Consider the following 12,864-nt stretch of genomic DNA (forward strand, 5'->3'; position numbering starts at 1 on the left):
TAACTTTAAGATACATGTGTCCCAAGTCCAATTTCCTTGAGACCTTAACATATGATTTATTTTACTTTTCTTGGATATGAATTCATTCTAGGACCAACGGTAACATTTACAAGGAAACACTGCCACTCTTGGCCTTAATTAAAGAATTATCTTAGTTACTGAGGCCTCAGCTTATTCTTCAGGGCCCCAAGATTTCTGCCAAAGCTAGGGTGTCGTTCTGGCGCTCTGTGAGAAAAGCGCTGCAAAAGAAAACCTGCTGGACCCTCGCATAACTACGTAATCCCCTTTGAAACTACAGGAGGTTTCCCAGAAGTGTTCTGCTAATCAATTATTAATTAAACTTAAATCTTTTCGTATAACAACCATAAAAACTTATTTAAAGAGTAAAACAAAGACTGAAGAAAAATCTAAAAAATCTACTAATTTAAAAAATTCATACTAATTACGAATCGAGTTTTCTGGCAAATAAGTTACTAGATAAATAAGTATTATTTGGCAAAGCAGGGACACACTTAAATCCAACCACTTAACCAATCCTTTAAAAAAAAAAAAAGTCAGGCAACCTAGGTTTATTCTCACACCGTTGTATCCTTTTTCCAGTTGTAGAAAACAAATGTAGAAAAATTTTAAATTCTATTTCATCAATCTCTTACACCTTTAACAAATAACTTTACTCTTGAAAAATTTTCTGTTTTTCCAAAATTCTAGGAGCTCCTTTTCCCAAGCAAAAGAAAGTTGAATTAGTTAGTACATAATAAAAACAAGCTCCTAATACAACTGAAAACATTTAGGATGTGGTTATTAGAAGAGTCCTGCTGAAGTTTAAATAACATTAAATCTATTAATCATCCATCCTCTAAAAAAAAGTTACGCAAGCTGGTCAAAACTACAGTTAGTATAATCAACAACTTCTTTATACCTCTCTTAAGTTAATTTCTATGGGACTCTGCATTATAAGAGAACTTCAGATGTCCTTTGACAAAAAGATGGCATTTGTTTTGATATGAGAATAGGTAGCCAAAAAGGAATATAGGGACTTCCCTGGTGGCGCAGTGGTTAAGAATCCGCCTGTCAGTGCAGGAGACACAGGTTCGAGCCCTGGTCTGGGAAGATCCCACATGCCGCAGAGCATCTAAGCCTGTGCGCCACAACTACTGAGCCTGCGCTCTAGAGCCCACGAGCCACAGCTACTGAAGCCCGTGTGCCACAACTACCGAAGCCCACGCACCTAGAGCCCATGCTCTGCAACAAGAGAAGCCACTGCAGTGAGAAGCCCATGCACCCCAACTAAGAGTAGAGCCCCCACTTGCTGCAACTAGAGGAAGCCCGCGTGCAACAACAAAGACCCAACACAGCCAAAAATTAAAAAATAACAACAACCCCCCCCAAAAAGAATATAATCATATATAAGTGCAGCCAGCAAATCTTAATTAACATTATTACAGCCTTAATTAAATATTATAGTAACTATATGCAAGGCTGTTCTGAGCAATTCATTAAAATATCAGAAGTTGATGACTAATTTTTTTGGTTGATCTAGTAAATTTCAGTGCTATTATTTAAAAAATATATATGATATTTCCTGTGTATAACAGTAGAAAATATCCTTGTAAAAACTTTGGAAAAAATTTAAGAAGTAGTGCTTATAACGAACACAGAGTATTTCTTCATTTGTGCATACCATATTTATCTATTTCATCTGTTGCCAAATTTTTACTACTATAAATGCCACTGCAATGCATAACCTTGCCTATAAATCATCATGTGCCTTTTATAACTATTTTCTTAGGATAAATTCCTAGAACTGGAATTACTTCATCAAAGCATAATACCGTCACAGTGCCCTTCAGAAACGCTGGATCAACTTATACTTCCACCAATATGTGTTACAGTGGCCACATCAATGCCAACCACTAGGTATTTCCACTCTAAAAGAAAAATCGTTGCCAAATGAATAAGCAAAAATGAATATTCTCCTTGTCAGGAAAGCCATTACATAAAATAGAGCCTTAATATCATTTACCTATTGGATGGCTCAAAGTCCAAAAGGAAGATACTATAAAACAAAATTTCCTTCTAAGTCATGTACCTTTAATTTTTATATCAAGTCCTTTTAAAACAAACTTATTGATAATCCATTTATTAATATTCCATAATGACAATCATCTCGTCATAAAAAAGGGAAAAGAAGTATGGACTTACTAAAACAGCTAGTGGGAGAGGAATAAACCCCATCCTCCGTGCCACGGAATCACTGTAATCAGTATATGCCTAGACAGAGAAAGGAGAAAAGGATTTACGGGATTAAATAGCATTTTAAAAGTACAATTCACTCATCACCAGCAAATGTTATAAACAGGTGAGGCTGTGAGCGAGAACCTAGCACCTATAATGTAATTTAATAAAATGATGTGGCAATCTAAGTGTTCATAAGAAGTTTAAAATACAAAGTTGCATAACTGTTACAACACTGCAGAAACCATACCCTATGTAATGTTACATATTAGTATTATTTTTATTATTTTGTAAACATTTAGGGTCAAGAACAGAGATAAGTAGGAAGTTTACCTAGCTTTCCCTTAATTAATATCCCATGCTGAATTAAACCATTGTTCAGTTAACTTCAGACTATGTCTTCAATATAATACTCACATTTTTCTGTCGACTGCTAACAAGGTCAAAAGCAAGGCTGGCTCTATATTCACTGTAGACCTAAAGACAAGTAAGAATGAAATATTAAGTAATATAGTGCAAACATACAACGTGGAAAGATTTACCTTGTAGATAAGACGTTCAATAACTAGCCAGAAAGAAGGTGCTACTAACTAAGCGACATCTGGGTAGTTTTTTCTCTTATTCGTTTTCCTACAATAAGGGTAAAACATAGCCTCAATTCCCCCAGCTGGTAAGTTCACAGGCTTTGTAAAGGTTTCTCTTAAAGAGGGATAAATATTCAACGATTATGATCCTGAGAGTTTAGAATCTGGGGAGGAATGGTTATATTTTAAGTAGTGTAAGGCACAGAAAATAATTCTGAAAATTTAAATTAAATGAACACTTTAAAAATTATTATTACTGTATATCTAATGATAATGATGCCTTCTTAGAAAAATGAACGCTAAACATAATATAAAGTTGAGTTAGAGAACATAGTTATGAAGGCACTAGTATTCCACTAAAAACTGCACGAAGTATTAGAATCAAGCCTATTAGTTTTGACTTATGTTGCTGAGAAAATGATCCCATGAAAAGGGATTCTTGTTTGGAGGAAGCCAAGAGAGTAAAGGGTAAAATTACTTTATCACCGTTTATGCAAAAAAGTGCAAAATTATATTTTATTCAAGTATATTAAAACATTCAGAAACCCCATAATCCAATCATCACATTGTAGCAGCTGCAACTGCATTACATTTTAAGTCTTTGCCTTTTGAAATAATACGCATCAGAGTTAAGACAAAGCACAACCAAACCAAATCTAGATAACTGGTGAAATTACTATTCATTTTGGGCCTGAGGTAGGAATGAGGACTGCACTAGAAAACTTGCCTACGTTTTGTTTACAACAAGCCTAAAGCCCCATTTCTATTTCTGGAAATTCTACAGAATACCTGGTTATAATATAAAACAAATCTCTCAAAGTTCCAGCAAATGCTTTCACTAGAAAAATATAACATAAGGCTCTTGTCTTCTAGGACTTATCAGAAACCTATTCATAATCACAGAAAAAGAATCAATTTTTAAATATAAAATATTAAACAATCTAGGCAGAGAGAGAAGTTTTGATATCTAATGTTTTAAATAGAAACAATGTGATTTTTAAACAGTTTAAGTAGACAGATTATGATGGTTATTAACAGTTTATAATGGTTTTGAGTTACTGACACCCTGATCTCAACTACTGGTCAATCTATACTTCTACCCAAATGTATGGAACCAGAACTGTTTAACATTGAAATAATGTACTTTCAGTAGTTCAATTATTTTTAGAAATTTAAAATTATAATTCTAACTTTAAAGTAGTAGTACTTTTCTATTTTTCTTCATAAATGCAGTAAACTTAAACTTGCTCTTCTACAACTTTATAATATTAACCAGAAGTCAACACCAAACATTGAATTGCTTATTAAAATACATACATCTGCAGTAATGTCATTGAACTTTGTGATAAAGGCATGTTTTACAATATCCACAGCGATTTCTGATGTAACCACCATACAGACATCTGGAAACAACACCCAGAGATGATCTATAAAGTAGGGGAGAAGAGAGACAATTAAATCTTTTAATATGAAGAGAATCCGTAATATCCTATCACAGGCTACCACAGAAACCTGCAATCTCCACAGGGCAAAACTATAACGTTTTCAATAAGTGATAACAGAGAGAGAACCAGCATTCAATTAATTATCAGAAGAGCCCTATTTTATCCAGATAAAAGATAAGGCATTCAACAATTATTTATTCTGTGCTTCCTCTGTGCCAACCCCTACTGAAGGGGGCACAGTGGTGAGCAGAGCCCCTGGCTTCCTTCCGGACCAGCACGGGAGGACTGGTGGGACGGCTAACTAAGCAGGCTCCTTGTAAAACTCTCTGGCTGCCTTAATGTGACAGTGAATAACTACTAGGAACATGTGCTGAAGTCAACTGAACAAATTTTTTTCCCTCCTTGATCACTAAGACTTAAAGTTACTGATCATTTATTTCACTGTCATACAGATGTTATTTGTCAGATTTGCTCATCTTTACCATATTTATTAGAATGTCAATTCAGCACCAAGTACCTGACAAAAAAATGCCAACAGATAACCTCCTTAGACCTTGAAGAAGGATATGAGTGGGACAGAGCAAGAAAAGGATCGCAATTGTTGGCAGGGACCTGTAGCAACCCAGCACCTGGGCAGCTGGAAGGTGGGGTGGAAAGAGCACAGCGGGGGCTCTGCCTGCTGACAAGACAAGGCAGTCTTAGGGAATTTCACATCCTGTTGAGGTTTGGGGAATCAGGGAACCTCGTTCAACAATAAACTCTGCCACTGACTGGCTAGATGATGCTGGCAATTACCTAAGTTCCAGTTTCCTCATCTACCAGATAAAAGTATCCACACTTCACCATTATGAGAATTAAATGAGACGATGTAAAGTGCATAGCAATGGGCCAGGCATACAGGAAAGCTTGTACTATTTCTATGTTATTCATCATCTTGGGAATTTAGGGTAAGCTTCCGTAAGTGGTATTTGGTTTAAAAAAAAATTTTTTTTAAACCTAAAAAAAACAAAAACAAAGAGTAAAAGAATGATGAATTTACCAACAAAGAAGTGTTCCTCTTATCATACTTGCAAAGAAAACTAAGACAACTTGTTGAAAATCAAGTACAAATGAGAACACGACTTTAAACATCCAGTTGTCAGTAGGTTTAGGGATTACTATCCTGGGGCGCAACAATACCGCTGTTTAGGGACTGCTGATCCCATGCGGGCTCTGCTGGGACCAGCCACACTCGCCCGTTACTGCCTCTCATGGACATCCTGTTAGCTGACTTAGTTATAAAGCAAGAATCCAGCTATGCAGAGAATCTAGGTGTGTGTGTGTGTGTGTGTGTGTGTGTGTGTGTGTGTGTGTGTGTGTGTGTGTGTGTGTGTGTGTGTGTGTGTGTGTGTGTAGGAGGGGCTTTGCTACCACAGGTCAAGTAGCCTTTGGATCTATTCAGATGAGACGTCAAGCCACTGTTAAGATATACCATTTGATTGTATGCTTTCTACAAGAAAATAACTTCTGGAAATATATTTCCAAGATCACATATCTCATTTTACATCTGTTTCTGATGTTTCACACACACCTGAAAACTAACAAGAAGTTATTAAATACCTATAACATGCACGGCATTGGGGGTACTAAACTGCAAAACATGACCTCGATGCTTAAGAACAAGGTTATACAGAAATGTCAGACGTAAAAAATTCTAAATTACTTGAGATACCTGATCATTTCCCACCAAGCTGACTTCAGCACCACCAGACTGCGTTATAATTACCTATCTATTTCCTCTATTAGCTTGTGATTCCTACGCACATCTTAGTCCTTCTTACCTGTGCCAGTGCCCAGCACATAACATATACTTAGTGAATGTCTGCTAGCTGAATGACTGATGAAAATTCATGGAATCTCAACAACTTCCTTGCCAGCCTTGATTCAGAGAGTGTAAGTAACAAAGTTTACTGCTTTACATTATATTTCTTTAATTTATCTTTATTCAAAATGCTAATTCATAGGCAGTGAATGAGTAAAAGATAAATTTTAGGAAAGAGTAAAAGTTCTTCTGGTGAACCCGTAAAATGAAAAAGATCTGACTGTATTTAGATAACCACAGCACACTACAGTTAGAAAAATCAGCAAAGAGGCTTGGAAGCTGCAGTGCTCGACAGGGTCCACTCACCCACTGGGTACACAGCTCTATAGAGATGCTGTGTGGTTCACAGGAAATGACGGGCCAAACACCACGGCACGTGGTCTGGCTCCCACCATACCACAGAGAGCACACTCAATCTGTCCTACTGGAACGGTTATTTCCAACACCCAAAGAGGTGAACAGCTAAAAATTTTGAGTTTTCTGCAATATTCATTTTATTCCATGGAAGAGAATGATTCTTGGTTCAAGAGTAAAATTGGAAGGCACCGTATTTGTTAAGAGTTACTTACCTGGATTCCAAGAAAATTGTTCCATGTTTCTTAGACACACTATTAGCAAAAGCACATAATTTGTAAATCGTTCTTTAATATCTGAAAGAAAGTTTAACAAATAGTAGATATATAGCAAATTGTATATAAATAACAATTATATAGTATGTATCTAAAATAACTTTCTTTTAGTCAGAGCATGATGAAATTATATATGTAAATGTGTGTAAAATTAATATATTACAAAAAATATATAAAATGTCTGTAAAATTATATATAGGGTGGTGCTACGTTGGTAGGCCATCTACTTCTTTCACCAACATAATTCTAGTATGGAAATTCGGTTTTCTACAGACTTCAAAAAATATTCAAACCATCAATCTGCTCATATTGAGTCAGACTGCTCCAGTGGTCTTTGGGAACGTAAGAAAACTGTTTTCATTTTATAGAAGAAGAAATAATAGAAGAGTGTAAAATGTAAGACTTTGGGTAACATAAAACCCCTGCTTCCCAGACTATTTCCGATCTGGTGAATAGTAAGCATACAAGTACCGACCTGATGACTCCTTCAGCTAAGAAAGTGCTAGTATTACGATAGCATTACTAGGGATATATGTGGAACTTAGGGGAATAAAACGAGCAAAAAATTAGGTTTCATGATATTTACCGTAAGTTACTAAGTATTCTGAGCTTAGTCTGAATGAATTTAATAAAAGCAAATAAGTAAATTCCTGCTAAAGGCTAGTTTACACATTTCACTTTTGAAGCTGTTATCTTCTTATCAGAGTCTAAGATGCTATGTAACCAAAAAATGGAATGAAATAAATCTGTCTGTGGTAAGTCTGGTACATCCACGTGTTGGGTCTATGCAATGGGCGGGCTGTGGCTAGAAGCCATCACGCATGTAGTGCCCATCTCAAAAGCCTGTACACATCTGTCATTTCCCTAATAAATCTAATATCTCAGGAATTCAACTGTGGGACCCCCTATAGCCCTCTGCATTTCAGTTTCACTCTGAAGTCCTTCCTGGGACAGCTTTGTTCTTCCTTTCTGATTTCCACCTTACCCTGTCAATCTACAGCAAATGATTTGGACTTTTGTTCTACAGCTAAACCTTGGCCTCTGTAAGTGAGCTGGCGTTTTCCATGTGTCTTCTTCCCTAAATTCCTGAACTCTCTCTAGTTAGTAGCAGTACCTCTTTTCTAGGGTAGCTTGGCTCCTAGCCCCTATTTGTGAGGAGTCTGAGCTGTACCTTTACTTCTTCAAAGGCTAGGGGTCACAATTTGCTGTTCTATTATGAATCCATAGCGTTATTTCTTACGAAATGTCATGTTTTGGGGTATAAGCTCACAGCACAGTGAGGTGAAGAGCACAGGCGTGCCCCCTCGAAGGGCACTGCAGAATTGCAAGGAAGCACACTCTGGAGTGTAAAGCACACATGTTGTGACTAGTTCTAGATCACATTTTCAACTTATTCTGTGATTTCAAACGGGAGTATAGGTTAAAAGAAGCTGAGAAGGGCTTCCCTGGTGGCGCAGTGGTTGAGAGTCCGCCTGCCGATGCAGGGGACACGGGTTCGTGCCCCGGTCCGGGAAGATCCCACATGCCGCGGAGCGGCTGGGCCCGTGAGCCATGGCCGCTGAGCCTGCGCGTCCGGAGCCTGTGCTCCGCAACGGGAGAGGCCACAAGAGTGAGAGGCCCACGTACCGCAAAAAAAAAAAAAAAAAAAAAAAAGAAGTTGAGAAAAGCCTGTCCTAGAATAATTTCCATCATAATCTAAATAAAATGCATTCTCTGCTACTTATGTATAGTTAACTGTGGGACTTAATTTATGGGACTAATTAAATTTGTTCATGTACTTTCAGTTGGAATTCTGTACAGTTATTCACAGAGCTGCATCTATATGTGTGCTAAGCCCTTTGGATTTCTAATTTCCATTAACAAATTTAGCAAAGAAGTGTACTTATTTCTGACCTTTCCACTTTCCATGATACTGACTTGGTTCACTGCAGAATTACCTGGAAAGAAACTGCCTTGTGAAATTTAAAATAGTATTTGAGATAATCCAACAAAATTTTTATGAAGTCTTATATAATAAAACAAAAACAACAGCAGTGCTTAAATTAATCATATCTGATTCTTGGACACATGGTAGCTGCTGGCACAGAGGAAACCTATAATCATTTCAATTGTAAGAATACTGATAAAAGGGGAAAAACTCCATTTTTTTTTTTTTGCGTTATGCGGGCCTCTCACTGTTGTGGCCTCTCCCATTGCGGAGCACAGGCTCCGGATGCGCAGGCTCAGCGGCCATGGCTCACGGGCCTAGCCGCTCCACAGCATGTGGGATCTTCCCGGACCGGGGCACGAACCTGTGTCCCCTGCATCGGCAGGCGGACTCTCAACCACTGCGCCACCAGGGAAGCCCAAAACTCCATTTTATTAGGGGGATATTTAAGGTCAAATAGATTTTAGAAAAGCAGACTATTTCAAAATACTGTAGAGATTAATAAAAATTGATAGATTCTGGTAGATAAATGCAATTTTACACTATGAGGGACGTGAAAGGTGGTAAGTTTGAAGATTAAAAACACAATAAAAAAAGCACTCATTTATCAATCTAACTATGAAAATGAGGCTGCTATGTGGCTATTAAAAAATCCCACTATGTTTCATTCTTGTACTTTCACAACTTTGTTTTTTGTACATTTAAATAATTTACAGAGATTTGACTTTTAAAATTTGAGCATCACTAAAGTATACCGAAATTCTGACACAGTTCCTCTGCAATAAAATAAAATCTTACATAAAGAAGTAACATTTTTTAGAATAACAGATTCTGATAATGATAAGATGTAAATATGTTGCTGATTGAATAATTTATCTATTTACAATATTAATAATGCAATCCACAACGTATTTACGTCATATCTCATCTTCAGAACACAGTTTTGACTTGGATTGAACTCGCATTAGTCAAAAAGTGGAACTCCTACCAAAATGGGAATGTTTTCTCTTAATCTTTATTAATGAGCTTAAAAACACGGGTGATTAATGCTTTAAGAATATTTCTGATATTCAAATTATTAAGCTCCTTTTTCCTCTTCTAAGTCACCACTAACAGGGATATTTAACATATTTACAGTCACAATTTAAATGTGCAATGAGTGACTCTTTTATTTCCAACAGTCATTCAAATTAATGCAGGTACTCAGGCTTATGTTAAGAGAGTTAAACAGAATCACCCTGAGCTGGAACCTTACTTCAGACCAATGTTAACTCCTGCAGGATCTTTCTGAACGTACAGTTCACATTGTCAGTGGGTTAACAGCTATGTAAAACATTTCATTTTAAGAACCCAGGTCAGAAAGGTCTAGGTTCCATACTCAGCTGGGGCATACGACATGATGTGGAAGAAAGGACAAAATGTTAAAAGTTGGGTTTTATTAACTAAACTCTATTTCGTGTGTCCTCAGGTAATTCCCCTAAAGACAATGTACAGTCAGGCAAGAAACTGAAAGGGATAAAGTCACTCTAAAATTTCCAAACCAAGTTTTCAACATTAAACTAGCATGAGGTACTAAATTTGATCCCATGTACATGGCAGCTCAGTTTCCCAGGGAAATTCACAGGGAAAGAAATAGCTGGTGTGTGACCGGCAGCATTCTGTGGACTGGCTCTCATTTCATAGATGCTAATGCACGTGGAGGAGGCAATAAACTCAGTCACCACGTGAAAGGCAGGCGTTAGTGACTCCTTACCTATTCCTTTAATATCTGAGCACCGCCTGCAACATCAGCGAAATTGTCTCCGACAGATTTTTCTTTTTCTTACCTGGGAACAGGTTTTAAAATTCTACCTTAGGTAAAATTAATTTCTTATAAAACTTGAAGGGAGACAGAAGTGGGTACAACGCAGATCACCCTGCATTGTAACGTGAATTATTTTACCTCTAACAAAAAGCAAAACTTTTCATGCTGATTACTAACCATTTTAAGCCAAAATATACTTCTGAATTCCTTATAGACTCACATGCATTGCTTTATTAATATGCTACTGTTTTCAGTTTTCTTAGAGCTGAAATATTGAATTCCTTATCTTTCTAAGCTAAGAGATTAAAATTTGGGGGACTTGTTTATAAAAGAAAGGAAAAAGGGATATTAATTATATCAACATACTGGCGATAAGGTTGAAAATCGTTCACAATCTCCTCCTCACGATACATAAAGACTGAAAACCCTTATAACTTAAAGATCTGCATGTCTAGTTTAAAACTCTACAAAGAATGCCTACTCAAACCAGGTTATTAATTTAAATACAAATAATATGATTTCTGCTACAAGTGAAATTCTTATAGTTGAAGCAATATATTCTAGAGTTAACTCCTGAAGCTGAGAAGAGCATGCCCCTTCCCTCCTATCCCTCCCCTCCTCTTACATTTCAAACGTAAAGAGCTTGGCAGCACACGTTTGAAAGAATATTACTGCACAGAACGACACCATGCCAACTGCCCTTCAGAGCTCTGAGATCTAAGGTCTATCACTGCTCCACAGAATTATCTAAAGTTTTTCATTAGTTCTTTCTGTTCCTTGCCTAGCTATCAAATCTCCTATAATTCTAAACACTCCTTTGCTTTAATATATTCATATGCCATTACTTTCCTTGTCTAATATACGTACAGAAAAATTTATGTATAGTGAAATTTTACTTTTAAGTGTACAATTTCATTGAGTTTTGATGAATGCATAAGCTATGCCACCATTCCCATCACTAAAATATGAACAGCTCCATCACTACAGTAAGTTTCCTTGCTCCCTTCCCAGTCAACCCCACCGCCAGTAAGTAATCACTCTTTTATTTCTATCATCATAAATTAATTTTATCTGATCATAAACCTCATAAGTATGAAATCACACAGTAGGTACTTATTTGTGTCTGGCCTCTTTTCACTCAGCATGAGGCTTTTGAGATTCATCCATGTAGCTGAATATATGTAGTTCTCTCTAACTGCTGAATAGTGTCCCACAGTGTAGATATACCAAAATTTATTTATCTGCTCTCTTCTTAATGGGAGGATTTGGGCTGTTCCCAGTTTCGGGCTATGAATAAAGCTGCCATTACAATTCTTTACAAGTACAAGTCCTTTTGTGAAACTGTGTTCCCGCTGGTGAGTGATAGGGTAGGTCAATGTGTAACTGTGTAAGAAACCGCCAAAAGGTTTCCCAGAGCAGCTGCAGCAATTCACATCCACCATCAGTGCGGGGCACTCCCCAGCGTCACTGACACACACTGGCAGCCACAGGACCAGCCATTCCAGTGGGCGCGTGGTGATCTCTCACTGGCTTTTTCACCCCTGTTTTCCACCATAGTGCAAATGGCAACATGGTGAAAGAGATAAGTAATGTCTTCATATTCTTATGAAAACAGTTTTGACTTTGCAGACTCCCTGGAAGGGTCTTGGGACTCCCCTCCAGGGTTCCATGGGCCACACCTTGAGAACCAAGACTGTGCTGCTATGATTATCCTAACTATGTAAGATAAGGTTTCTGGGGATAAATTTTGTGCCCTCACACATCTTAGAATTAGAAAGGAGGCGGTAAGGCACAACTGAAAAAGCCTAGAACTAAGAGCCAATCTGAGGTTTATCACCAAAATTCTTTTAGTAGCTAAGTGAGTGACCTTAGGGAAGTCAAATTACTCTCTGTTTCAACTTTCACATCTGTAAAATGGAATAATATCAGCTGCTCCTAAGAAATTTCTGGATCAATGAGAAGCTTCTGAAAGTATGGTAAGGTGAGATACAAATACCTGTAATTTTTTACTATCTTAAACATCCTGAGATTACAATAACGAAAATAATAAAAAAAAATACTTAGTAAAGATGTTGGGAGAATAAAAGCAAGCACAGCTTAAGTCAAAGAAAACAGTGGCCCATAGGAATCGTGACATTAGAGTTCCAGAATGAGTTACAAAATAATACTGCATAAAGCTGCAAGTAGAATCTGATTGTACGTACCGCTATTTGACATCTGAAAAAGATTGTTCTTTTCAAACTTCTTGAAAACACTTCCTTTAATTTCAACAAACTGAAATAGTAAACACAAATATCATCTTCATCATTAACACAGTTTTAAAAATGGATATGCTACATATAAAACTTCTCAGGGAATAAATAACATTTAGAAAAAATA

The 12,864-nt window shown here is 37.0% G+C and overlaps 1 protein-coding gene across 2 annotated transcripts in view; it reads right to left on the reverse strand.

Annotated features, from left to right (window-relative positions):
- TAPT1 (transmembrane anterior posterior transformation 1) overlaps positions 1-12,864 on the reverse strand; it is a 64,775-nt gene that overhangs the window by 9,862 nt on the left and 42,049 nt on the right. For both annotated transcript variants that reach the window (XM_067735580.1, XM_067735581.1), the window contains exons 7-11: positions 12,690-12,759; positions 6,695-6,775; positions 4,137-4,246; positions 2,653-2,712; positions 2,203-2,271 (exon numbers count right to left, since the gene is read on the reverse strand). In XM_067735580.1, the coding sequence (XP_067591681.1) occupies positions 2,203-2,271; positions 2,653-2,712; positions 4,137-4,246; positions 6,695-6,775; positions 12,690-12,759 (390 nt within the window). The remainder of the gene's footprint in view (positions 1-2,202; positions 2,272-2,652; positions 2,713-4,136; positions 4,247-6,694; positions 6,776-12,689; positions 12,760-12,864) is intronic.

This window comes from Pseudorca crassidens, chromosome 4 (assembly GCF_039906515.1).
Source record: "Pseudorca crassidens isolate mPseCra1 chromosome 4, mPseCra1.hap1, whole genome shotgun sequence".
Lineage (NCBI taxonomy): Eukaryota > Metazoa > Chordata > Mammalia > Artiodactyla > Delphinidae > Pseudorca > Pseudorca crassidens.